The 27641-nt window shown below is 51.7% G+C and overlaps 1 protein-coding gene across 2 annotated transcripts; it reads left to right on the top strand.

Moving 5' to 3' along the window:
• Window positions 1–1643: 1643 nt before the first annotated feature.
• On the top strand, window positions 1644–26811 carry LOC148380154 (AT-rich interactive domain-containing protein 1A-like). Of its 2 annotated transcripts, XM_088364937.1 has the most exons (21): window positions 1644–3008; window positions 9241–9486; window positions 10440–11054; window positions 11194–11310; window positions 17867–18107; window positions 18473–18562; window positions 18651–18821; window positions 19225–19528; window positions 20001–20143; window positions 20216–20313; window positions 20389–20598; window positions 20660–20864; window positions 21635–21767; window positions 21872–22047; window positions 22119–22248; window positions 22333–22452; window positions 22558–22654; window positions 22732–23551; window positions 23628–23758; window positions 23835–25669; window positions 25752–26811. In XM_088364937.1, exons 1-20 carry the CDS (start codon window positions 2103–2105, stop codon window positions 25620–25622), a joined length of 6741 nt encoding a protein of 2246 aa, XP_088221063.1. In that variant the 5' UTR covers window positions 1644–2102; the 3' UTR covers window positions 25623–25669; window positions 25752–26811. The 2 variants fall into 2 exon arrangements, with proteins under 2 accessions (XP_088221063.1, XP_088221062.1); XM_088364936.1 differs by having other exon boundaries at window positions 23835–26811.
• The last annotated feature ends 830 nt before the right edge of the window (window positions 26812–27641 follow it).

Raw genomic sequence — 27641 nt, 5'->3', positions numbered from 1 at the left:
TTTGTCCCAGAATTAAGGTTTCATCTTTAAATAATCGTCACCTAATTTCATAATATTAGGTCAGTGTGTCCAGAAGCACTTTATGCAAAGTAATTTATGAAAGAAAGAGAGCATCGTTTGCCCAGCAGAGTCTGTAAATAAAAGTGTGTGTATGTTTTCTGATACCTAAATTCATCAACATGTAGTATCATCAAAAATTCTTGTCCCATCTGCTTTATCATGGTTAATATTTGTCACATCTCCCCAAATCATCAATTTGTAGTCTCAATAAGACTCGTCTTTGACTGAGTATCAAAGCTTCCGACGATCCTCGAAGGCAACACCTTGACTGCTGCTACTGCTGCCATGAGAGCGGGGAGGCAGGCAGGGAGCACGAAGAAGAACAAGGAGGAGGGGTGGAGAGAAAGAGTAGAAGAAGAAAACGAAGAAGTAGTAATGGGGGGGTGTTCTTGTCAATTATGTCCTGACTAAAGTGCTCTGCTTCCAAATTTCCATAGAAATTCACTTTACTCCCCCCCCACTGGCAACATGTGAATTTCAAAGGCCTTCCACAATGCTCACTTTTCTTACAAACTATCTTCACTTTCTCTTGTGTGTGTGTGTGCATCCCCCCATCATCACTCTCTTCCTCACACACGCACACACTGCTTTTAATTCTGCTTTTCTCCTCTGTTACTGCACACACATGAAATGATATGCATCATTGCTAACGGTCATGTGGCTATTTTGCACTAGAATAGAATAAGCAATGCAGAACCAATGGAAAGTGGTTTATCAGGACCAAACTGCATGTATAGAATATGCAAAAATAGAAAGAGCCCTCAAATTAAATTATCATAGTGTGGTCATTTGGGAAAGCTTGCATCCGGATGGACCTCCAGGATACCAATACAAAAAATCATTTCTGGGGCAATGATGAGGGCCACAAAAAAAAAAACGGAAATACAATAATAAAATATAGAAACACATCAACACACGCACTGTCACTTTGTGAAAAGGACTGCAGACACTAAGTCTGTAGCTCCGAGCATTAACACGCAGAAAAGTGGCTATTAAATGAGCCTATTGTATATATTTGAAAAGAAGCATCACGCTATTTTAGCTTTCTTTGGGTCTAAAGGAGGGAAATTCATGTAGTTTATTTTGCAGTCAATTGATTTGCATAGGTGAATGGAGCTCGAAGCTAACGTACTGGGATTTTTATGGCCGGCGACGTGTTTATGTGCAACTTCGGTTCAAAGGCATTAGAGCAGCAATAATGACTCTTCTTGGGGTGTAAACAATGTAAATCCCAACCACACATTAGTAGGAAATGATCCAATTTCACATAATTGGTACCAAAATTATGTTTTATTTACTACAAATACTTGATCTGTTTTTTTAAAAAAAAAAAAAAACTCCCAGGATGTCAAGAAACGCCCCGGGTATGTACTTCTGTCAGTGTTGAGTTCAATCCACCACTCTCTACAATCCACAATTTGGGATCTGAATCAAAAATTGAAATATGAAAGGTCAGGAAATGTTCGAAAATGGGAGGAACGAACGATCCAGTGATTGGGAAAGAGTGGCCTAAATGTAAACAATGTTTGTCCTGCTCCCGCAGTCCGGATCCAGTGTTGTTTTCATGGCGTTGAGATCCGCTTCCGGGTTTTGCGTGTCTCCTCGCCCCTCACTAAGATGGCTGTGTCTCGCGGAGCCTCGTGCTGGTTCGCTCGATTTCTCGCTCGCGCTCTACTTGTGCGATAGAATCCCCTTTCGTTTTTTCTTTTTTTAATACACTAACGCGCTGCAAACTCGCTTGCACTCCCCCAGTTTAGCCGTCTCCGTATTTTTCGCGTGTTCTCCTTCGCCCAAACTTTCCCCCCCGTCCTTGTTTTTTTTTTTCCCCCTCAAGTTGAAACGGAGTCGCGGTGGATTTACCGGATACCGGTCCGGACGCAGGGCAAAACCGGGGGAGGGGGGGATGAACCGGGACGACGGGTACGTTGTGTTCAATGCAGTTATATTCAATGACTATTCGGCGTTTAATCGCGAGTGAGTGGCCTTGCTGAGAGAAAAGGGGCGCTGTAGAAGGAGTGGGGAGGCGAGAGAGGGGGGATATCATGGCCGCTCAGGTCGCCAGCGTCGCCTCTCTCAACGCAAGCCCGCCGTCCGAACTCAAAAAGCCAGATCGGGACTCTCAAGAGGAGTCGGCGCCGGGGGAGAAGCAGCCGCAGCAGCATGAGAACAAGGAAGCGGGGCCCGACGGCGGCTCTCCCGGCCGAAAAGAACTGCAGGACGGCAGCGACGCTGCTGGGGGAGGAGGGGATCCTGACATGAAGAACGGCAACGGGAATTTGCCCAGGGTAAATAATAATAGCAGTAATCAGAACGATTCCGGCGGGCCCGAAGGGAATAACCATCCCGGCGTGGGACACCACCACACGGGCCCCTTCCCACCACCTCCTTACGGCTACAACCAGCACTACAGCCGGGCCCCTTTTCATCAACATGGCGGACAACAAAGCCCTGGCATGGCAGCTGCGTCGGGGCCGGGCATGATGGACCCTTACCCCGCCAATTCCCACGAACATGGCTACCCCAACCACTATAACAACTACAGCCCCTTCCAGAGCAGGACTTCATATCAGGGTCAGGGCTACGGGGCCATGAGTTCCCCGCGGAACAACCAGCCCCCGGCGGCTGGGGGGCAGCCAGGCAAGCAGCAGCCAGCAGCGGCGGGAGGAGGAATGGCTGCTACCTCCTACAACAACCAGAGGTATAATATGGGAAGCCAGCAGCCCACGTCGACGCCGACTTTGAACCAGCTGCTGACGTCCCCCAGCTTGGCCAGGAGCTATCCCAACTACCCGCAAGGAGACTACAACAACCAGGAAGGGGGCACCAAGGCGGCGGCGGGGGAGATGGCGAGTGGATACGGCGGGGTCCATCCGGGTTGGCAACAAAGAGCCCACCACCCGTCTCCCATGAGCCCGGGCAACACCGCACAACCCCCCAGTAGGAACCAGGTAAGTCCCCGCACTCGCAAACGTACCACGCTAAGCTTACCAGCCATTGTCTATGGAGCAAGAGCTCTAAAATGGCTGCCTCTCTCTTTTCACACACGGCCACCCCCTGCAACAGTGTTTCGGAGCGAGCAACGGGTCGTGTTTTTCGTGTAAAAGCAACTTTTTGAGGCGAGGAGGTGAGAGAGGGGGGTGACGAGTTTGGCCAAGTACGGCGAGGAGTTTGGCAGGAGAAAGTGTGCGTTTAAAGAGCAAGGAGGTGATGTTGCCGTTTTCTTCCTTGTTTTCCTCCAACCTCCATTTAGCGATTCGACTGCGAATAGCCGAGCCTTGCCCTCCGTCTTGCTTGCAAAACGTTCAAAAGTATCTTATGTGCTTCGTGAAACTTGTCATCCTTTAAATAGGGCGCAAATGACAGCCGCGGACTTGGGAAAATTGCATTTGCATATTCATTAAGCAAGAAGCTACGTCCTGCGAGTTGCTGCATGATGGAAGTATGTGTGTGTGCGCGCGCGTGTGTTTTTTGAAAATGACCACCAATTAAGCGTTCACTCGGATTCAAAACGCGTGATTACGTCCTTTTTATGAGTGTTACCCGGGTTTATCTTTTTTTACACCCTCCCTTTCCTCGCTTCCGCGTTGTCACTCCGGCTGCCTGCACTCGGGCTCGGCGCAGATTGCCTTTTGCTTTGGGATTTGAATTATGGAGGTAAAAATCGTGCTGTCAGAGCCACAAGACAGTTGGTCTTAGGTTGACATGCGAGCCGAGATCTGATTGGCTGGCCGTCCCTCCGCTCTCGGCCATTTATAATTGAATCTAATGGAGAAAAAAAAAAAGGGCTGCAGCCTCACCACCGCCACTTTAGCCTCTTACACACTCCTCCACCAAACAAAATAGTCCTGCCTTTCGCCCCTTTTTTATACCTTTATGTTCGGAATTATCAGCAAGTGCGTGGTTTTAAAATGTACCTATGAGAAATCTAATCGTGTTAACATGGTTGTGGTCATACAACGACAATATTTGTTCTTTTTTTTTTTTTTAGTTTGCAATTTTCAGGTGTAAACAGGAAATAGGTGGCTAGCTTTGAAGCTGTTATTTTAATGTTAATTAGGCTGGTTTTAATTGGATTTCCTTATTCGTTATCCTATGATTAAATTATCTGTAATTTATCATGGCTGTCCAACAAGATGACTTTTTTGGGTTTGTGGTAAATTGTAAAAGAAAATTCATGTTATGAGAAGATGTTGCACTGGCTACATTTGTTTACAAACAGGAAAGGTGTCAGCCAAGTGTCACAGCATTCCCTCCCTCGCCAAGGTTTACAATGGCCTCATTTACTTTCTCCGCGCATTACCATGCAAGCAGCGCTCACCCTTGCGCCTCCCTCGAGTAATACCGGTCACATTTGGTGTTTGTTTACATTCTGGTTATGTCATTTGCACCGACAGGAGAGTTGACAGACAGGACAGCGTTGCCTCTTTAGTGGTACATTTCTGTACATTAGCCGCAATAATCAAGTATTGCACAATATGGCACTTGAAGGCTCAAATGTTTTTTCCGATATTATTTTATTATTTATGAAAAACAACCGGATGCTTGTTTGTTGATCTCCCGACTTCTTTTTTGAAGCCCCCCCCCCCCCCTTGTCGCAGCACCAAAATACATTTGTGTTTGTTTTGCCACCCCGAAAGTTTAACCTGAGCACAAGCGGCCGTACTCATGAAGTCCAGCATCGACGTTGACGTAGGCGGAAGAAAACGATGCGCAAGCAGCGCCGATTTTCAACTCTGTATGCAAACGAGTTCTCTCAAGTAAACCTTACGTGTTGGAAACAGAGAAGATGTCTGAAGGTCTCCCAAGTGCTAATGGACTTTTTTTTGTGTGTGGAACGTTGCCGTCGAAAGCGCTGTCAACAGGCAAAAGAGAGAAAAGAGCTGTTTTTAAATTGTACAAGACTCGACTGAGATTGCACAAGTCTGTGACATTGACGAAGGTCACAGTTGCGACAGTAAAAGTTTAACTGTAGGATAATATGGAAGGAGGCGATAGGCATACTAATTAATTGACGATAAATAGTGTCTTTTAAGTAACTTGAGTTGAAGTTTGACGGCGGCGGGCTTGTTTTGGTGTCGTTACCCGCCCAGCGCTGTGACGCCCAAGTTTGAATTAAAACCTTGAATATAAACTCGGGTTGAAATCCACGCACGAAAGAAATGGCGTTATTTATTGACTTGCCTACCGCTAATGGATGCGCACGCTTCTCCGCCGCCGTCTAAAAGGGAGCCCGCCTTCCCCCAACCGCTGCAAATCGCAAAGTAGCTTACAAATCAAACGCTCGTGTAATGAAGGTGGACGATATTTATCGGCGCCGTAGCATTCGGAACAGCAACGCCGTTTACCAGAGGCGTAGGCATTTGCTTCACAAATGCTCTTTATATGTAAGATGGCGTAATTTCACTCGCGAAGGCAGCACTTCATCACCAAGACACTGGCGTGTCTTAATTTTGACCCTCCCTAAAAAGAAAAAGAAAAAAATCAATCTCTTGTCAAAGCTGCTACAATTTCCCGTTGTGTCCAAAAGGGGAACGTGCTCCCTTTCAGGAGGAAGTTCACTCTTGAGCCGCGCACTGCTGAGTAATGATTCTCCACAGGCCACATGGACAGCATGCTGCCTTCCGGCACTTTGTGTGTAATTTTGTGTGTGCGTGCGTATGAGACGTGAGGGTGTGTGCGTATGCTGTGAGAAACGGTGTCAGCGATACCCGGGGGGGGGAGGGGTTTGTTTTGTGAATGATCTTCGTCTGCCCCCTGACAGCTGCGTGTGTGTGTGTTTGTGTTACGCTGCATTTATTTGGCGGCGCTTTGTAAGCGCGTGCGTTCGTGTGCGTGTCTGCTGTCGTTGCCGCCTCGGGAAACTCTCTGACCCGCTCGTGCTCCTCGCATCACCAGCCGTTCATCTTCCTTAAGTGACGCCTCCTCGCTTCCACGCCACTGTAACCCCTCAAGACAGCGTAGCCTCCGAGGCGCCATGGCGACGACGTAGCGACAGCATTGCCACGGACGAGGCCTAAACGGAGCCTTCATTCCCTTTGACATTTGCCTCCTTAAAGGCTCCAGATTAGCATAATAATATCCTTCTTGTGCTCGAGGGGCGAGCTGATCGACTTTTTGACGTATGCTGCCAAGGCGTTCCGGATTTGAAGTAGTTAACCTTTAAAAATGGAAACCGCTGTTGCTAACGGAAGGTAGGGAATGACGCTTCTGGCGAGAATGTGATAATAAATATATATTTATATAATATTAAAATATATATTTACTGTATTCCCTCTTACTGAGCTTGCACCCCGCTGCAAGGTAGCACCAGGCCATCCTTTGCTTCTCATCCGAGTCGTCATGCGGTCAGGGCGAGCTCCCAAGGTTGATGCGTCTGGACGCCAGACTAATGATTTAATTGCAAACGTGGCCTCTCTGCTTGTTTTTGGCGGTCGCCCGTTTACACTAACTGTCATTTATGGGCCCGTCCTGGTCGCTTTGGGCGTCACTAACGGTTAAGCTTCTCCTAAAAAGTTCTTTTTAACCTCAAGTACGCAGTGTCACAAATGTTACTGGTTCAGTGAGTGATTTCGCGACAAACTCAATTTTACTTTTAATAACTTTGGATTGTGTTTTGAATTGTTTCAAATTGAGTTGAGGTAACGGACATTTTTTTTTTCTATAGTATTGTTCCATTTTGGTGTGAAAATGGATTCATGTTTAGAGAACGATATTTCTGGACAGGTTACTGAATTTTTCAGTGAATGATGCATAAATTATGATGACTAAATTGTGACATTTGCAGCCTGGCTGATTATCTCTCCTGAGATGCATTCCGTTCTTTGGTTGTGAGAAGATGTCATTGATCGTTATCCTGTTTTTGAAGGTAGTCATTTCGGGTAGACTGACATCACCAGAGGTCATAGGTCATTTCTCTGGTAAAGTCCTTATGTTGTTGTCTGCGCAAATAAGCCAGTTCTAAGTCTCAAGTTTCATCAAGTCGAGAAAGTGTCGCGGAAGCAAGCGTGCGCTTCTGTCAACCGTGACTGTGGATAACATCAACGGTGTGACGTAAGCCGGCGAGACCGCCGAGCATACACGCGTCCACGTGGTTTGCCCTTTTGGAAACAACAATTGGAGCCATAAAATTGACTCCTGCCGTCTCGGGATCGGATATCCTGTCGCCTCTTTTGTGCGACATGCGATGCGCGCGAGGGCCGGCCTTTCGGCGGCGTGTGTTTGGGCTGCCGCCTTGCGTGCTGAGGGGCTTTAACGGCGAACAATGGTGTGTGCGCCGTGGCGGATTAAATTAGCGGCAGTTGTTTATCGGCCCCCCCTCCTTTGCCGTTCCGGCCCATCTGCTCCCCCCTCCCTCTATAGCCCTTTACAACCCCCCCCCCTTCACCACATCACACAGACACTTTTGAATAGTTGCAATCTCCACTGGCAGGCCTGTCGTGACACACTACATCAGCCCAACCTCTTCTGCCAAGAGTAATCGGGCTTTCCTCTATGCAGATTAGCCATGTGCTAATTGTGGTTATTTATTTATTTGCTTATGGGAGTCAAAAAGGGAGGGGGAGGAGTTACCTCGCCAATTGGATGACATTGAGTGAGCAACAAATAAGAGAACGATTTTGGCAGCCTTTGTTGCCATTCAGTGTTCATGCCTAATATTTCTTCGAGTGGCCTCGAAGCTGAGGTGGCTAGGACAACGCTATCGCTTTATTATTCAACGACCAGTCGGAGAAACGGGTGGCGGTTCAGTGTCAGCGATGACTTTCGGGGAGCTGGAAACGCCGATTATAGTTGAGCTGTACTTTCCAGCTCTCTCTTTGTGCTGAGCTGTCAAGCTTCTTAAAGGCAAGCGGCCATCCCAATTCCACGGTGATGCATCGGGATCCGCCGCTCAGCTTCAGCCCAAGCTGTTGTCCGTCGAGGCCCCGTGTCACATCGCGTGTGGGGGGGTGATTTGTGTTCCCCCTTGCCAACTGAAGTTAAAAGTGTATTAGAGGTCACAGGAGTGTGACTACCAAGGCTTGGTACATCGTTCCCCTACGGTGCAGTTGGTAATGACCCAGAGTAGTATCCCCCCTTGTCATATCTACGCCCCTGAACCTGGAGGAGCTCAATGGAATGTGGCCTGGAGGTCTCGGATAGCCATAAAACCCGAAGTGGAATTAGTTATCTTGGATAATGTTGCTTGACCACTCTGACAGCCTGTTGATCCCCCACCACCACCACCACTATCTTCTTCCACACCTACGCAGCTTCCAAGCGCACGCATGCGGACCACCTCTTGCTCGCTCGCCCTAGCCATCCCCCTCCAGACCGCCTCGCCTCCGACTGCAGCACTGTCATTCATAGAATGCCAAAGCCTGCTGCTTTATTAAAGACCAGGAAGCGCAAGGCCTGGCCCAGGTTCAAACAGCGGCGCAGCTGGGACCTGTTACATTTTCGGCAGACTGCCCTTTCTGTCTGCCGGGCTATAAATAGCCCGCGGTGGTTGTCTCCCTTAACCAAGGAAAAGAGGTTTTGGGAGGGGGGAGAGGAAAAAAAACACACACACACACACCGATTAATAACCGTGGGAAGCAATGAAAGCTTTGTGTCTGCTGCCCGGGGTCAGCGGGCCAGGAGGTGTTGCTTCCTCAAAGCCGCCATTGTGGCTCGTGCCTTTCTGCTGCGGTCACGGCGACGACGCCCCCGTTGCCAATTTCTGACCACAAATCAAGAAAACGACCACGTCAGGAACGGCCGGCGGGATTCCAGGTTTTAATTATTTACGTTTGCGTCACGTGCCGGGGATTCCCTCCGCATCATCTGTTTTTATGACCTTGGCCCCGACTGCTGACAGCCGGCGCAACTTCTACATTACACTACGGCCCCTCCCTCCGGGGTCCAGACACCATCCTGACGTGTCTCCAGCTGAGCGCCGGGCCCACGTCCAGCCACCGCAGACACTCGCGCTTCCTCACGCATAACTCCTCCCCGCCGTTTTCGCCTGCTGTAACAAAATCCACCCACTGGCACAATGAGCCCAAGCAGGAAAAAGCTCCTGGCAGTTCGAGTAGGCCCCCGTTCATTCATTCATGGCCAATGTTTTCCTTTTCGAGTTGAAGACTAAATTTGTGTCCTCCTTGAAACTTTCTGGAAAAAAAAACAGTTTATTCATTGGGATTCTTCCTGTGTGTCCTCCAGCCTGCAAGCCCAATGGAGCAGGTGGGGAAGATGCGCGGCCAACCATACGGAGGACCCAACCCTTATTCCCAGCAGCAGCAGCAACAGCAGCAGCAGCAGCAGCCAGGGCCTCCCACCGGGCCCGGACCCCAGCAAACAAGCTCCTACCCAGCGCAGGGCTACGGACCTCCTGGCCCCCAAAGATACCCAATGGGGATGCAAGGTCGAACACCGGGCGCGATGGGCAGCATGCAGTACGGACAGCAGGTCAGTACTTATTGATTTGAAGGATGTTTCTTGCAAGACAGTTGCTTTTTTTTTTTTTTTTTTTTTTAAAGCACACAGACAGAGGGGTGCCATTTCCACGGGCATTTGAGGAAATTTGCAGGTTTGGCGCCTTGGGAAATAATACTTGCTGGCTGCATCGGTAGAAAATGAAACGGCAAGAAGCCATTAGGATGTGTTCAAAAGGAGGGCTTGGGAAATCCATGTTTTTTTTCCCCCCCTCTCGGCACAGTGTGCGCAGACCGCTTTCTTGTCATACAATCGACAGCAAGTTTGTGCCGAATAAAACCTCTAATGAACTCTCCCAGCCAGCCAGCGGAAAAAAAAATGCATTCATGGATCCTGCAGAGTCAAAACCTTTTTTTTTTTTTTTTTTTTGCCTCCCTTCCACTTTGTGGTTTTTATGCCTGTTGTGTGTAGCCATTGTCATGCTCGCCCGCTCGGTGTCTGACTGTCGACTCCACGAGTGCCCTCCAGACATTTAAAAAAAAAAGTTTCTATGCCCTTTTATGTTGAAGGTATGTGCAGCGCAGTACTTGATGGCGTTTTCATGTATGGCAGGTTTTTACCGAGTTTTTGTCGCATTTATTTGAAAACCTCTCCAAAGCACCGATTGCTTTTTTTCCCCTCTTGTTCCTCACAAGGTCAGTACTCTTGATCCAGTTTCAACCACATTGAATTGAATGAAAGTGTGCACAAGGAAAGTTTTTCATTGAAGCTCGAGGGATGATGTTGAAAACATTTTTTTTTCGTGTCACTAAGTTAAAGTGGCTTGCCGGAGATTTTGTGTGTACTTTTTGACTCAGCAATAAGGAGTTGTATTTTTAAACAGTCAGATTGTCAAGCCTCTCTTTTTAATCTGACAGTGCTTTGATTAGAATGTTCGGTAAAAGGCGGATCTGCATTTTTGACCATTCACCTTCCTCCTTCCGTAGATGTCAGCCTATGGACAACAAGGGCCCGGAAGCTACGGGCAGCAGGGGCAGGGCTATTATGGTCAACACGGCGGGCCGCCTCACCCGGGCCAGCAGCCGACACCTTACCCCGGCCAACCCCAGAACAGCTCTGGAGCTCCCTTCCCCCAGCAGGGGCACCCCTCACAGCCAGCCGGCCAACACGGGCAACCCGGGGCCCCTTACCCTCAATCCCAAGGTCCTCACGTTCCTCCGGCTGGGCAGGCGCCCTATGTATCTCCTCAGCAACAGCCGAGCCAGCAGCAGCAAGGTCCTGGTCCTCAGAACCAGCAAGGCTCTCAAGGCCAGCCTGGCTACCCTCAAGCCTCCGCGCCAGGCCAGCCTACGCAGCAGCAAACCCCGCCGCAGCAGCAACAAGGCGCACCAGCGCAGCAGCAACAGCCGCCACCACCACAACAACAACAACAACAACAACCACCACCACCACCGCCACAACAGCAAGCAGGAAGTCAAGCTCCTCAATCCCAGCAACCACCAAGTCATGGCCAGCAGAGTCAGGCATCACCATACTCTCAGACACCGCCACTGCCGCCGCAGCAGCAGTCGCCATATCAGAGGTTCCCACCACCCCCGCAGGTATTTTATTGTAACGTTCACACATATCACATAAAAAAAAAAAATTAATTAGTGAGCAGGAGTGCAAATGAAGCACGATTTTGCGGGTGTTCATGTCATATATTCTCCTGATTTGCTTTTTTTTTTTTTTTCTCTCCAGGAACTGTCCCAAGATTCCTTTAGCTCCCAGTCCAGCGCGCCTCCTTCCAACCAGCCCATGCCTTCCAACAAGAGCAGCCAAGAAGACAGCATGCAGGGCCGGCCGTCCAGTTTGCCGGTGAGTCCTTTCGTGTGTCGTGTGAAAAGCAATATTTTCAAAATAAAGAAAATTGTTTCTGCTCCGAACACGATTTACCGTAATGTTCACTACTCATAATGCGAGCGTCAATAAAGGCGACGGACAACGGAGCAGATCTCAAAGTGCAACACATTAGCAAGGCGTCATTCGATTGTCGGCGGATGCGCCGCACATGACAAAGCGCCACGCTATAGTTTTTTTTTTGTTGTTGTTTTTTTTTTATCACGTCGGCTGTGTTTATAGGCCACTCTCCGCCGCTAACCTCGTTCCAGGGCCCGGGGAAATGCGAGTGAGTAATGAGATCATTAATGAGAGACAATGAAAGTGAGAGAGCAAACGTCAGCGAGGCGACGGACGGACAGGGGGGGTGGTGGTGGGGGGGTGATCAAGGGGCGAGTGAGTAAATGACTTCAAACGGTGCAAGCGATCCGTCGGCGTGGGAGCTGCCGCGAGCGAGTGAGGAATGATAAGGAAGGTTGTCTTTGCCAATAAGGGATGCCCTCAGGACGCGTTACCCTCCTGTTTATTTTCTCTCTCCTTTTATTTATTTATACATCTCTGCGGGCTGTAACCATTGGCTGAGCTGGCCACGCTTTGGCTATTTTTACTTTTTCACTCCTTTCCCCCCTCCTTCCCCCCCGCCCCTCCCTCCGGCAGTCTTATTGGGGATTCCCTATCTGTGCTCGTTGATTGGCTGCGAGACATTAATCTGCTTGCCTCGGCGTGTCGGAGTCCGCGACTCTGTGTACAGATTAGAACACATTCAAAGAGCCTGACAGCCTGTTAAGGTCAGGTGGCCCTTTACCGTTTGGGACAAAACAAATGGGACAGCGCTATAGACACTTATTCCAATCGGGTGTTTATTGATCATGTTATGATGTAGCTCAACATCTCGCCGCCAACGTCATGTTGTCTTTAGACAGCAAGTAAAAAGCGAATGACTCCAAATTCTGCACCTGGAAAGTTGTGAGTGGGGGGGGGGGTTGGCAGAATTTGAGTGCTTGTGAGCGTCTGTGTCCTCATAGGGCTGATGGAAAACAAAACAGGCGGCAACAGAGCAGACAACCGACTAGCTAAGCAGGTTGAACCGGTTCCTGGTTTGCTTTCTGCCCCTGGCTCCGAAACACACGCGCTTGACTGTTGAGCATTAACCGCCTAACTGCAGTCACATCCCATGGAATTTTTTCAAACCAAGTTGACTTGACTTCGTTTTGCATCATATTCCCGCTCAAGTCTTAAGACCGACAAGATGCGGCGGGCTCAAAGGACTTGTAGGAGCATTGTCGCGGCTCCTGTTAGCAGGGCCTTAAAAGTCTTGGAAATCTCTGCAGCTCCGTGTTTGATTCTCCCCCCTGGAAGTGAGACTTCCTCTCCATGTCGACCTACGAGAGCGGGACCTTGTATTTTAATCTCCCCGTTGTCCTCTCGTAGGTCTTTTGTAGCCCCTTTTTCCACTGTTGGCTTAATCCCGTCAAAGGCCGCCCACTGACTCCTCGACTTGTCTTTTTCATGTGCTCGAGGAAGGTCACATGTTGGTCACACACTTTGAGTTTGTTTTCCTTTGCCTCCCACCCGCTCCCCCCCTATGAGTTTTCTCTCTTCTCTCGCCAGGATTGAGTGATTATCAGAATTTTGCTTGAGCACAGATTTCAGTCACATCCAAAGCTGTGGTACCACCCACATGGAAAAAAAAAAATACACAGTCAGTCTGACCAAATTATCTTTAATAAGACACAATTGTGGATCCTCCAGTCTGGCCCTGATCACAGCCTGCTCTGCCCTTCTACAAAGCTTCCCGTTCCCTGCTCAGCCCAGCCCAGCCCGGCGCTGCTGCGGCAGCTAAGCTTGTTTTTGCGACATAGCTTCGGAGCAATCAGCCTGACAGGGCCGCCCCCCCTCCCTCTCATCCTCCCTCTTTTGCTCTCTCACTAAGCCAGCCCAACCCCCTCCCTAGCTTTTTTCTTTTTCTTCCAATATTGCACTTTAGTGTTTTTGCTTCATTTCTTTTCAGTTTTGTGTTGCTGCCTCTCTCGTCCAACCTTCTAAATTCTTGCTTTCTCCTTGCCTTGCCCGTGCTCGGCCTCCTCCCCCCGCTTTCTGGTTGGCTCCCTCCTTCAGTAAATCAGCTTTCATAACGCTGTGCAGCACAGCCTTGTTTTGCGGGGCTGTGACGCTTGCCGCGCTTGGCTTATTCAGAGTCCGGGGCCGGTTTCCTGTTGCTATTCTGGGGGCCTCGCTTCCTGTGTCGACTTGTATTATTCAGATTCCCGGTCGCCTCTCGCTCGCTCACTCCTGCCTCGACGCGTCCTCTCTTCTCATTCTCTCCCCCCCCCTCCCTCCAGTGTGTGATTTTTAATTAATGTACTCGAGAAAATTCAATGTGCTGACAAAGTGTGTTGTTTTGCTTTTTTTTTTTTTTTCCCTCGCGCGGGTGAATTGGTTTGGCGGCGGCGAGCGAGCGTGTTCTGTTTGCGCTCTACTGTGAGCCTGCACATAGAACACCGCCCCCCCTCGCCTCCCTTCTTTGCTGCTCACTCTCACACACTCCCGTGCCCCTCCCCTCTGCCTCCATTTGTGCTAGGCTGAGCTAGTTTTGCAGCACAAAGACTGTGGCTGACTGCAGCACTGTCTGTCCCCTCGGCGTTCTATCGGCTCTAACCCCCACCCCCCCTCCCGGAACTCGCTTGGATGGATGAGAGGGTCCCCACAATGAAATTACCCCTCACTCTGAGCTATCTACCCCCCCAACCATCCCCCTGCTAGATATTAGGCGATTTTTGCAGCGCCCTCTAGACACCCGGAATGTGTGACAACACCGAGAGGAGGGGCGATGCCTCTCTGTGAAGTAGGCAGAGTGATTGTAATCACCTCCCCTCTCTGTCCACATCTCCCTCAGGCCCCTCCATCCCTCAGCTCTCTGAAGGCCAGAAGCCCTCAACGAAGGCTGGGCAGCTGCCTGCCTCGCTGGGGCATCTGTGCTCTGCTCTGGGACTCCCCATGACCATTGTGATTACCACAAAAGGCCCCCCAACACACACACACACACACACACACACACACACACACACACACACACACACACACACACACACACACACCATCTTTACATTATTCACAACAGTCAGAACCCCCCCCACACACACACACACACACACACACAGTCTCCTCCCACCCCCTTCCATCAGGCGACACACAGACTGCTGCAGTGTTTGTCCCACCTTCATTGTTCCCCCCACAGAGAACTCCAATTAGACTAATGTGGAGCATTTAAAAAGTACCTCTTTACCATTTGTTCCCTGTTCTCACTTGAGGGGAAAAAAAGACCCCTTTTAAATGTCCTCCTTCCAACTTAGGCCCATTCGTTCTATATTCCTCTGGCCATGTGGCTGCCAGTGATGAAGCAGCGGTGTGATGGTGACCTCTGGAGAGAAGCTATTGTGTCCCCTAAGGATTGCAAGGCACCTCTTTGATGGTCCGTACAGGTTCGACGAGTGCCAAATGTCCCATCTCCCCCGTGTTGGATGTAAAATTCTGTAATGGCTGCTTCTTGGTGCACGAGGCAGGGGCCTTGCCTTGTCTTCTTGCCTTGCCTTGCTTCTCCTCCTTTCACGTCACTTCTTTCCCTCACAGTGGAATGGGAGTGCCCCCTTATGGTTGTGCTCAGCCCTGCAAAATCCCGTGCCCGGGCTGAATCGGGCCTCTACCAAAGCCTCCCTGGCCCGGGGAAGGTCCGGGTTATCATCCCAGGCTTCGAGGTGTTGTCGTTTACACGCCGGAGATGATTTCGTGCGCGTCAGACAGTTGAGCGGGCTTTCGTTGTCATCGTATTGATGCCGAATCATTAGCAGCCTCAGAGGCTGAAATCTAAAAGAAAATGGCTGTCTGTAGTGCTAATTGCAGCAGCAGATTGCGTGACAAACAAACAGATGTGTGAAGACTTTGAGCTTGACTGGTTCCATCCACCACGGTTGCAAAGGCTCGACCGAGTGTGTGATTAAATAAGCGGCGCCTTTTGCATCGTGTCCCGTTCCAATCACGGGCCTCCTCTAGGCTGCTGCTTCTTCTTCTTCGTCTCCTTTTGTAGTAGCTTGACTGCGCAGTGACCCTGGCAAGCACACAGGGAGGCCCAGGAGTGAGCGACAAGACAGAGATGGCTGGAGGGGAGGGGGGAGGCGAGGCGCTGTGTCGGCCCTAATGTGTCAAGCACGTGGATTGCGGTAACCATGGCAACCGTGGAGATGCAAGCCATACCCCTCTCCCTCTTAAGCACATGAAGAGGTGGTTCTCCCCCCCCCCCCCCCCCCCCCCCCCCCCCCCCCCCGCTGATCTGCCTCGTAGACGGTTTGACTGACAGGTGAACTCTGACCAGGTCACGCTGGGCTCCTTAGCGCCAGATCTAGTTCCACGACTGGTCTGTGTCACATATTCCAGATATGTGTCATTATCTCAAGGCCGCTTACTCTCTGCGCTCATTCGCAGGCGCTTAAAAAAAAGAGAGAGAGAAAGAAAAAAAAGGAGAGAGAGAGAGCGGCTGGCTTGGCAGACTAATGGCTGTGGTCGGGCTTGACTGACTCAGTGAAGTAATCTGCAAATGGAATACATTAAGACAGGCAGAGGAGAGTGCACATGACTCAGGAGATGTGGAGAACACGGGAATTGGCCCGCGTCCATTCAATCATAATTGCATTTCTCACCCCCCCCTCCAAAAAATGTCCTTAAAATTAATTTCCCTCTTCTTTATATTCTAAATAAAAAAAAAAAAGCTGTCTTTAACCATCACGAGCAAGCTGCAGTTTGTCGTGATCCCGTTGTGAAGGTCCATGTTAGGCAGAGCTGGAGAAGCACAAAATGGCTGCCACAGAGGGAAGCTTGAAGCTCTGCAGGAAAGGACTGCGGCTTGCTCCTTTCTGCGCCATCCTTTCTCCACTTTTACAATGTCATAAGAATAGCATTTAGCGTGTGCGTGTTCAACATTTGTCCTAATATTATTATGATTATAACTTACACGAAAGCCTCGCCTTCACACGTTTCCTCCACCGCGCTCTGATCTTCGCTACTCACCGGCCTTTCCCTTCTAATTAAGAGTGTTGGATATCACGGCCACGGCAGCATTACTATCACCGCCAATAAGCCCCCCGCCCTACCGCACCGCTTCCCCCCCCCTGCTCCTCGCTGTCCGGCCCTGTGCAGTCAGCAGAACTAGCTTCTGTGTGTGCGTGCTTGCGTGCAGTATTGAGCCAGGAAAAATCGATGGCTGCAGAGTGGGAGTGTGGAAAGGAGCGTTTGTGTGTTCCAGGCTGGACTAGCGTGCATCCATCGGGACTGAGGCTGGGCCGGGACTGCCGCTTAGCAGGTGTTTGCTTAAGAAGGTTTGTCTTAAGCACCTTGACTCGGCACTGATCTGTAAAGAGATGTGACAGAGTAACGTGTTTTGAAATAGACATAACTAGCTTGTTTTTTAATAGTAGAACTTGAGTAGCCTGTTTGTTGACTCCCACCGAAGTGTGTCACCCATTTGCAACGACCCCCTGACCAACAGGCCTGACTCACCTTTGCCCCCTAAGAGGTAGCGACACAACTTGACCCTTGACCTTTTACGCCTCGGGGTCTCAGGCAGAGGTAAATGTCGGGCGTTTTTTTTCCCGTGACAATGGAAGGACTCTTTTGAGAATGGCGGCTACCAAGGTGGTCATTGTGCTGGCCAGCAGACACATGACTGATCTTGTGACGTCTCAGTGGAACTTGGGTGGGTGTTCGGGAGGGGGGGGGGAGGAGGAGGCAGGGTTAAATGTCAGCAGACAACAATGGTAGACACAACCTTGTTTGATGAAAGTAGTGGTCCTCAAACTCTGGGTCTGTGAGCCTCTTGGTCTCCATAAATATTTGCAATAAATCATGTCATATAACTTAAAAAAAGTGCACACCCTTGTTGAAGGACCATGTTGGGAAAATCTGTGAGCTTTTCCAATTCAGTGCAAAATGATCCAAGATAATAGCCCTGCCTGCTGTGTGTCATATGCTTCACCCGTGCAGGTCAGAGAGGCCTTGGCTTGTGCAGGCAGTCTGGGAGGGAGGAGGAGTTGGTGGTGGTGTGTGTGTGGGGGGGGGTTGTATTGTGAATCAGCACTCTCCTCCTGTCACACCCTTTGTGGTTACTCCATCAGGTCACATCCCCAAAATAGCAACGGGCACCGTTTCAAGCGCAAAAAACCGCCAGCTTCAGGGGCGGCAGCCAGCCTTGCGAGTGTGTGAAATTTCTATGGGAATTGTTGGCCACCTTCCAGCCAATGCTCCCCCCCCCCCCTCCTCCCCTAACTGCCTCCCTCCCCGCTTCCTCCGACGTGACTGGCAGATGAGTTTGCATTTGTGAGGAAGCACATGGGCTCCACGTGAGCAAGCCGGCATGTAAACATTCACCTTTGCACAAGCGCTTCGGGCCGGGAAGTCACGATAACAGCTTCGCGTCGGGAGCAACCGCCAGTAAAAGGAAGCATTCATCTGACAGAGGCGTTCAAATGACAAATGTTTATTGCAGGACCTGTCTGGCTCCATCGACGACCTTCCCACCGGCACGGAGGGCGCCCTGAGCCCGGGCGTCAGCACCTCGGGGGTGTCCAGCAGCCAGGGGGAGCAGAGCAACCCCGCCCAGTCGCCTTTCTCGCCGCACACGTCGCCCCACCTGCCGGGCATCCGCGGGCCATCACCGTCGCCCGTGGGCTCCCCCGCCAGCGTCACGCCCTCTCGCACCGGCCCTCTGTCCCCCGCCGCTGTGCCAGGTCAATAAAAACATCCAAATAGTACTTCAAGACGACGACAAATGGGAGCGCTGCGTAAATGCATTTCCACTGAGGAGTTGACGCCGTGTCAGATGCCGCACAAAAGCAGGATATATTTTGGAGCGCAACGTGAACGCTGGCACACTCCAAAACACGAGCGCTCTCATTTGTAATTCATGAGGCGACTTGCCAGATGGGAACATTAAGTCTCCATCTACTATCACAAGGCTTGTAAGGCATCCAAACAGCAGCCACTGTGTCAGAGGCAGCGTTGCTTTTGATGTCTTTTTCGTTTCTTTAGAAATTGCCAGTTTTCACAATTCCCACGCTCAGTTCATGTTTAGCCAATTCGCGTCCGCTTACAGGTAATCAGATGCCTCCCCGGCCGCCCAGTGTCCAGTCAGACAGCATCATGCACTCTTCCATGAACCAGTCAGCCATGGGCCAAGACAGGGGTGAGTGTGCTGGGAATTTTTATCGATGAGGCCATCGCTAATGTAGAATGACTTCAAATGACGGCGCTTCCTGTTTCTCGCCCTCCAGTGTACATGCGTAACCCACAGATGCCTCCTTACGGGTCCCCGGGACAACCTGGCTCTGCCTTATCTCCACGCCAGTCTTCGGGGGGTCAGATGCATAGCGGAATGGGACCCTACCCCCAGAACAACTCCATGGGAAATTACGGCCCTCAGGGGAGCCAGTATGGACCTCAAGGTGATTATGCAGATAATCCAGATTTCCATTTTCCTCTCACTCTCCCACCATGTATCAAATTATCGCTTTGCTTTGAAGTCTTCTGTGAACTTTGAAGAAATTGTCCCCGTGAGTCATAGCAACCGACCACCGGGGCCCGATAAAGCCCCGCTTGTCAAAATAGGCGGCACAGAGGTAAATTTAGAACCGGACCACAGGGACCGAGCAGATGTAATCTGAAGAACCCCGACATCCTCTTAAAATTTACCTTTGAAAACAGTAGGTGGTCATAAAGCAATGGCGGCGGCGGGTGTTTGGTTAAAGTCGCGAGATGGTTGGAATAAGGTCAGGTGTGTTTTGTACCATGCCAAAAAGTAGTTAACGACTGAAAATTCAAAGGAGTATGTTTTCCTCATGCCTCCAGGTTATCCTCGGCCGCCGGGCTACTCAGGGATGCCCAATGCTAACTACCCAAGCGGGCCCGGCATGGGCGGCTCCATGAACCCCATGCCCGGCCAGGGCAGCGGGGTGCCCTACGTAAACATGCCCCCCGGCGGCAGAGTGGGCCCCGGCCAGATGGGCGCCAGGCCCTACGGTCCCGGCATAGGCTCCAACATGGGCAGCATGCCTCCTCAGGTGGTATCGGGCATGTGCCCGCCTCCGGGAATGAACAGGAAAGACGGCGGGCCCTCCATGCACCACGGACCTTCCAACTCCATCCACAACAGGTGGGTGCCACGCAGCGAGGCAACATGTGACTCGCTGCGTTTGGAGTGCAAATCCTTTCAGCAGAATGAGACGGTGCATGCGTGCGCTTTCTTTGCTTGTGTGACCATGAAAAATGATGAGCTTTTCCCACGTGCTGTGTTTAGTTCGAGTACATGGCAGCAGACCAAGTACTTATCAGAGAGAGAGAGAGAGAAAGAGAGGGAGAGAGGTGGAGGGAGGTAGAGAGAGGGAGAGAGCGAAGCGGATCAGTGAAACGCGTCCTTCCTGAGCGAGGATGCCAGATCAGCCTCCAGACATTCAGTCATCCTGATTTTGGCAAACGCTAGAGTCACTCGATAGAAAAACGGTGCTTTATTTATTTTTCTCCCCACAATGATCAAACAAAAGCTGAGTTGTCGCAAAAAAAGAAATCTGACTTGCATGGAAAGACATGTTGCAGGAGTTTTTAAGCTATAAGATTGTCTTCGACAGGCCGCCCGGCTACCCCATGTCCCAAGGCATGATGGGTTCGGCTTCTCCGTACGGCCCGGGCATGAACAGCATGCACGGCATGATGAACCAAGGCGGCCCGGGTCCTTATCCAATGGCTGCAAACATGGGCAACAACACTCCCGGTGAGCACCCGACGCACGGCGCAATATTTAGTGAGCCCCGTGGCACGTATTCTTATTTGTTTGGCGTTTCAGGAATGGCTCCCGGTCCCGAGTTTGGCATGGACAAAATAAACCAGGCCCAGAAGATGAACAACAAAGTGGACGGGACTCCTAAAACTGAATCCAAAAAGGTGGGCGTTTGCATCCTGGCACTTGTTCCGTCGCCTTGTTTCGAGTCAAACAAAATTTTCTTCGACTCCCTGCAGAAGTCGAGTTCTTCAACCATCACCAACGAGAAGATCACTCGCCTGTATGAGCTCGGCCCGGAGCCCGAGAGGAAGATGTGGGTCGACCGCTACCTGGCCTTCGCCGAGGAGAAAGCCATGGGCATGAACAACCTCCCCGCCGTGGGGCGCAAGCCTCTCGACTTGTTCCGACTCTACGTATCCGTCAAGGAGATCGGAGGCCTCACCCAGGTACGCTGGGAATTGCTTGGCCCTTTGTGCAGCATATTTGAAACACATTTTTCTCACCCAGGTGAACAAGAACAAGAAATGGCGGGAGCTCGCCACCAACCTCAACGTGGGCACGTCGAGTAGCGCCGCCAGTTCCCTCAAGAAGCAGTACATCCAGTGTTTGTACGCCTTTGAGTGCAAGATCGAGCGTGGCGAGGAGCCGCCCGCCGACTTTTTCAACACGGACACCAAAAAGAACCAGCCGAAGATCCAGCCACCCAGTCCTGGTATGTTCTCAACCTCTTCTGCCTCTGTGTCACAATATTGGAAGCTCAGTGCTCACCAGCCTTTTCTGGCACAATGAAGGCCTGCAACTCCAAATTCGGACCTGCCTGTCTACTTTTAAAACAAAAAAAATGGTTGAAGAATCTACATTGTAGTTTACTGTACATCACAGTGCTTGTCAGCTGGCACTGGTTATATGAAAGAATATTCGCTGCCTGATTGGTGCCTGGCCCAGGGCTACAAAGGAAACACTCCCTGGAGATTAGTACTGAGCCAGAAATGATGAATGGGGGGGGGGGGGGGGGGGCGGAGGGACGAAGCTCGAGTGTGTTAAAGTCGCACAATTTCTCTGACTCTGCCCTCCAGCCCACTCCCCCCTACCCCCTTTTCCTCCCTCGTAGAAGGGAAATCCTTGCCGGGGGGGAGGGGGAGCTGGTGCGAGAGAGGCGCGATGGTGACGTGAGACATTGTGAATAAGCGTAACCTGGCAGTGACCCCAGCGTGCATGTGCGCGCGGCGCGATTTAATGACTGGGAAGCCGTGAGTCATCAGACTTGAGTCCTGAGCAGGAGCACGATACGGTGTCTCATACACAAACACAATCCATCAGCAAGCATCATGCACACACGCGAGCGTCACCGTTCTGACAGCCTGCTTGGCTGGCCGGCTGGCCATTTGTCATTGTCAGAGGTGAAGCTGTTTTCCCAGAGGCGGATGTGACGGCAGGTTGCTTTTCTGAATACACTTTTAATGCGTGTCCTTATTTTTGTAGCTGGTTCTGGATCGCTCCAAGGCCCCCAGACTCCTCAGTCCACCAGTAGTTCCATGGCAGAGGGGGGAGAACTGAAGCCTCCCACTCCGGCCTCCACCCCACACACACAAATGCCTCCCATGCCGGGTGCCAGGTACGACTCGGACACGACATTCTTGCAAGAAACCATGCAGACCAAAAACCGCATTTTCGTTGCTTTGTCATTAAAATACTGTTGTGTTTTCTTTTCTTTCTCAGGAGTAGCGTCAATGTGCAGGACCCCTTTGACGACGGCAGCGACCGGGCGTTTTCCCGAAGGAACGCAATGACCCCCAATTCTCAGAGCTACCAGCCCGGAATGGCCGGTCCCGAGATGATGGGTCGGATGGGTCCCTACGAGTCAAACAAGGACCCCTTTGGCGGCATGAGGAAAGGTGAATAGACGCGGCGACTAAGTTTGAGCACGCTAAAATGGAACCAACCTAACATTGTGTTTTCATTTAAGCTGGGGAGCAGTTCATGCCACCCGGTCCGAACAGCGGGATGGGAGATCAGTACAGCAGAGGCCCACCAGGGCCCATGGCAAATCTGCCAATGGGTCAGCGGCAACAATATCCTTATGGATATGACCGCAGGTACAGATAGAGTTGACGATGGAATTTCTTTTGGGGTAAATCTGTGCTGTCTGTCGGAATTAAGGACATAAATTTGACCCACAGGCAAGAGTCTAGCATGGGTCCTGACGGCAGCATGGGACCCGGGGCCGCTCAGCCCAACATGATGCCTTCCGGAGCCGACACGGGGATGTACTCGCCCAGTCGCCCGCCGCCCCAGCAACGGTAATGACTGAGCTCGTCAGATTCGCCTTCTATGTTGTACTAGAGCGGCACTTTCCGTTTCATCCCTATATGCAATGAAAGTGACTTTAGTTTGTGGGTCCCTAGGCACGACTCCTATGCCAATCAGTACCCTGGCCAAGGAGCGCCCCCTGGTGGCCCGTATCCAAACCAACAACCGGGAATGTATGCACAGCAGCAACCGGTAGGGATTCTAACAAATGATTCAAAATAAGATGAAAGTTTTGAGCATTACAAAAATGGCTGCCTGCTTCTCACCAGAACTACAAGCGTCCCGTCGACGGCGCCTACGGCCCCCCCGCCAAGCGTCATGAGGGAGAAATGTACAACGTCCCTTACAGTGGTCAGCAGCCTCCAGGACCTCAATCATCAGGGCCCCAGGGCCAGCAGGACATGTATAATCAGTACAACGCCTACCCCGGAGGGGAGCGGAGACCCCCAGGTCCGCAGAACCAGTTCCCATTTCCCTTTGGCCGGGAGCGCGGATCGTCTTCGGGCGGGCCCAATTCCCAGTCGCCGATGCCTCCGCAGATGATGGCGAGCCCAATGCCCTCGGGTCCCGACGGCCCCCAGGGCCCCATGTGGCAGGGCCGCAATGAAATGGGCTATCCCAACTACCCCAACCGCCAGGGGCCCCCCGTGCCGGGCCAGACCCCCGGTTACCACGGCATGAACCGCTCCGAGGAGATGATGCCGTCGGATCAGCGAATGAACCACGACGGCCCGTGGCCCGGCCACGTCAACCAGCGACAGCCGCCCTTTGGACCCGGCGGCTCTGGCCCGCCTATGACGAGGCCCCTGCCGTCAACTTATCAGACGTCGCAGAACCATATTCCTCAGGTGTCAAGTCCGGCCCCCATGCCACGGCCCTTGGAGAGCAGGACGTCACCCAGCAAGTCGCCCTACATGCATCCGGGCATTAAAGTGCAGAAAGCCGGCCCCCCGGTGCCCGCCTCCCACATTGGGCAGGCGCCCGTGCAGCAGCCACTCATGCGGCGGGATGTGGGCTTTCCTCCCGGCTCTGTGGAATGCTCCGCACCGCACCTCAAGCCACGGAGACGGCTAACCATGAAGGACATCGGTAAGCAATTTCAACTAAAAGACCGACCCCCCTACGTATGTTTGTGGCTCTTTCTGATTTTGTTGTGTTTTGACAGGCACGCCTGAAGCGTGGCGTGTGATGATGTCACTAAAGTCAGGGTTGTTAGCGGAGAGCACCTGGGCCTTGGACACCATCAACATCTTGCTCTATGACGACAATAGCATCACCAGTTTCAACTTATGCCAGGTACGGTCCATAAAGCCGAGAAAGCTGTATGAGCAGATTGAGTGAAGGTTTGACGGCAACTCCTTTTGATTTTCAGCTGCCTGGATTCTTGGAGCTGGTGGTGGAGTACTTCAGAAGGTGCCTGATCGAGATCTTTGGCATCTTGAAGGAGTACGAAGTGGGCGACCCCGGTCAGCGCACCCTACTCGACCCAGACGCCGCCGAAGACTCGGACGACGACATGCCGATGCCCGAAGGAGAGGTCGTTCACACTGACGACGAGGAGGATGAAGACGATGAGCCGGATGACGCCAGGGTGCAGTCGGGGGAGGGGGCGGTGACGGAGGAGAGGTCCCAGAAAGACGAGGATAAAGGCGAGGAGAAACCGAGGGTCAGGGAACCCGCTACCTCAGGGTCTTCCCAGGACCCCAACACAGAGAGGCCCAGGCAGGCGAGCAAGTTTGACAGACTCCCCATCAAGGTGGTCCGCAAGAAGAACCCCTTTCAGGGCAGCCACGCATCCAAGATGGGCCAGCGGCAAAACTTCGACAGTGGCCTGGTCCACTGGAGCGTGGGCGGCGGCGACATTACCGAGCACATCCAGACGCACTTCGAGAGCCGCGTGGCACGCCCAAAGGCCCGCAAGCGCTCGTCCAAGGAGAATAGACCGGGACAGGGGTCCCCAGGCCCGGAGGTCCCGGTGTCCCGGGCCACGGAGCTGCCGCTGGCCGCGGGCGTACCGGTGACCGCCACTATCGACGACGTCCTGTCGGCACGGCCGGGCTCGGTCACGGAGGAGGCGGTGCGAGGCGGCGCCGAGGAACAGAAGGAGAACGGCAAGTTCTTGTTCAGCATAAATCCCGAGCTGCAGAGCCGGCGCAATGTGAAGATCCTGGAGGACGAGCCGCACAGCAAAGACGAGACGCCGCTCGGCACCCTGGCCGACTGGCAGGACTCGTTGGCGCGGCGCTGCATCTGCGTGTCCAACATCGTGCGCAGCCTCTCTTTTGTGCCCGGCAACGACCAGGAGATGTCCAAGCACCCGGGTCTGCTTCTGCTTCTGGGCCGCTTGGTGCTGCTGCATCACCGACACCCCGAGCGCAAGCAGGCGCCCGTCACCTACGAGAAGGAGGATGAGGAGGACGAGGGCGTGAGCTGCGAGCGTGACGAGTGGTGGTGGGACTGCCTAGAGGTCCTGAGGGAGAACTGCCTGGTGACTTTGGCCAACATATCGGGCCAGCTGGACCTCTCGGTGTACTCGGAGAGCATTTGCCTGCCCCTCCTGGACGGCCTGCTACATTGGGCTGTGTGCCCCTCGGCCGAGGCCCTGGACCCCTTTCCCACGCTGGGCCCGCACGGCTCGCTATCGCCGCAGAGATTGGTTCTGGAGACGCTGAGCAAGCTGAGCATTCAGGACAACAATGTGGACCTGATCCTGGCCACGCCGCCCTTCAGCCGCCTGGAGAAACTGTACGGCGCCCTGGTGCGGCTGGTGGGCGAGCGCAAGGTGGCGGTGTGCCGCGAGATGGCCGTGGTGCTGCTGGCCAACCTGGCGCACGGCGACAGTCTGGCGGCGCGCGCCATCGCCGTGCAGAAGGGCAGCGTGGGGAACCTGCTGGGCTTCCTGGAGGACAGCCTGGCCGCCACGCAATACCAGCAGAGTCAGAGCACGCTGCTGCAGATGCAGGCGCACTTTGAGCCCACCAGCGTGGACATGATGCGCAGGGCGGCGCGGGCCCTCCACGCCCTGGCCCGGCTGGAGGAGAACCACTCGGAGTTCACGCTGTACGAATCGCGGCTGCTGGACGTGTCGGTGTCGCCGCTCATGAACTCGGCCGTGTCGCAGGTCATCTGTGACGTACTCTTCCTGGTCGGCCAGTCATGACAGCCGTTGAGGTCCTCCTTCCGTTCACGCCGCGCCCCGACTTTTTTGTGAGCAGAATTTTTTTTTTTTTTTTTAATTTATGCAAAATCACCTCAGATTCCACTGTCTTTCTCCCTCTACCGCGGACAGGAAGGAATACCATGAAGTAGAAAGAGAACCGCAGGAGACGAATGGATGGGGACCCCCTACCACTTTCCTCCCACCCACGTGCGCGCTTAGCCCCGAAAGGACTCGTTTTTCAATGAAAAAAGAAAAATGACCAGGAAAAAAAATAACTGTAACCAAAGTTGCTGTCTCGTTTACAGTCAGTTTTGGGAATGCTTGCTTTCTCTCCCGAGGACTCGGGATTGCTGTATTGCTCGGCCGCCCCGCCCTTGCCCCCTCCCCACACACACACACACAGGAACCACATTTGGGGGGCGGACACATGTGCTCTCCTGTGCAGTAGATTGTAGGACTGTTTTCTTTTTTTCTTTCCCTGTACTGTACACCTTCAAAGAAAGTGTCAACATACTGTAATAATACTGTTTCACACTGAGATATGCCGACTCGGCAGCAAACTGTAGTTTTTATGTGGAAAGTGACGAGGACGACGGCTACCAACCCCCCCCACTCCCCCAAAGTACGGTGAACCTACAACACCCCGACCTCTCCTTCACTTTTGTCCCTTGATTGTATGACTTGTACTGGGACTGGTCCTCGGCGCTAGATCCAAGCAGACCCACCCGGCTGCGCTGTATATATCCCATGTTGTACATGAATTACACACCCTTCTCTATCTCGCTCTCTGTCTCTCTCTCGCTCTCGCTCTCTCGCTCTCTTTCTTTTTGTTCTCGATTCTATCGCTTCACCGTTTTTAAAAATTACCACTTAACACACACAAGACACACGAGACTGTCTGGTGCGGCTGTAGAGAATATAACGAGAGAAATAATGTCTTGAGTAACAACTAGACCTTGATGAAGAAAAACTTTTTATTTTATTTTTTTCAGTGATGCGAATTCTGCATATTTGTATTTCAGATGTAGCTAAAAACTTGATGTAAATTTACCCCCCTCCTTTTTTTGTTTCTTCCTCCCCAGCCCTCCTGCCCCCCCCCTTTTTTTTGGCTCAATGAATATCATTTATTCAGTATCAAATCTTTATACTATATGTTCCACGTGTTAAGAATAAATGTACATTAAATCTTGCTAAGAGCTTTGGTGTGGATTTTTTCCAAATGGCCATTGTCATTGAAATATTGAAAAGCATCACACAGATGAGCAGATTGAAATTCATACAACTTTGGAAACAGAACTTTGGTGATTGCTGACTCTTTGACCATTGGATATTACGGCTAAGACAGAAATATAGAAAATGGAAAAGCCACAGGTAATTTGTTTTTCCTTTGAAAGGAAAACGCCACAATCGAAATATATATATTTATATCAGAGTAACTCAACGACTTACAGTAAAGCCTCGGTTTTCGAACACAATCCGTTCCAGAAGGCGATTCGGTCGAATTCCAAATCTAATTTTTCCCATAACAAATAATGGGGAAAAAAAATTGTCCATTCCAAGACTAAAAAAACCCGCCTTTTATAAGCACTTTTTCATTTGCGCTTTTTTGTCGGATCGCGCAACTGCAGCGCACCGCCGAACGCGCGACCGTAGCGCGTCGCCGACCGCGCAACTGCACCGCGCCGGTCGCATTATTGTGACAGAGCCGTCGCTGAAATTTGGAAAATATTTTGAAAGACCTGATGTACTTTCCAAAATTGAAGTGGACCTCAGTGCGCAGGCAGCTTCATTTTGCCCGATCGCGCAACTGCAGCAGCGAAACCGCTGAACGCGCAATCGCATAGCGCGTCGCCGACTGCTCAACTGCACCGCGTTGTGTCACGGATTGGAAGCGCAGGGCGACCAAGTGCAGCTTGGACCAGGGTTTATTGACGTAACTCAAAAGACTGGCTCGGCAAACTGACACGACTTAACAAACTAACATGACTTCCTAACCAAAACCAACAAGATGACTGACCG

The sequence above is a fragment of the Syngnathus floridae genome, chromosome 21 (genome assembly GCF_059516105.1).
Source record: "Syngnathus floridae isolate MCC-2025c chromosome 21, RoL_Sflo_1.0, whole genome shotgun sequence".
NCBI classification, from domain to species: Eukaryota; Metazoa; Chordata; class Actinopteri; order Syngnathiformes; family Syngnathidae; genus Syngnathus; species Syngnathus floridae.
This window is presented reverse-complemented; position numbering and strand designations above follow the sequence as displayed.

What these genes read in the sequence shown, in the direction of transcription:
- LOC148380154 (XM_088364937.1), top strand. Translation starts at nt 2,103, where the DNA reads ATGGCCGCTCAGGTCGCCAGCGTCGCCTCTCTCAACGCAAGCCCGCCG. An exon ending in TCCAACTCCATCCACAACAG is followed by an intron (nt 19,529 to 20,000) that starts GTGGGTGCCACG and finishes TGTCTTCGACAG; the next exon opens with GCCGCCCGGCTACCCCATGT. An exon ending in CCAGTTTCAACTTATGCCAG is followed by an intron (nt 23,759 to 23,834) that starts GTACGGTCCATA and finishes TTTGATTTTCAG; the next exon opens with CTGCCTGGATTCTTGGAGCT.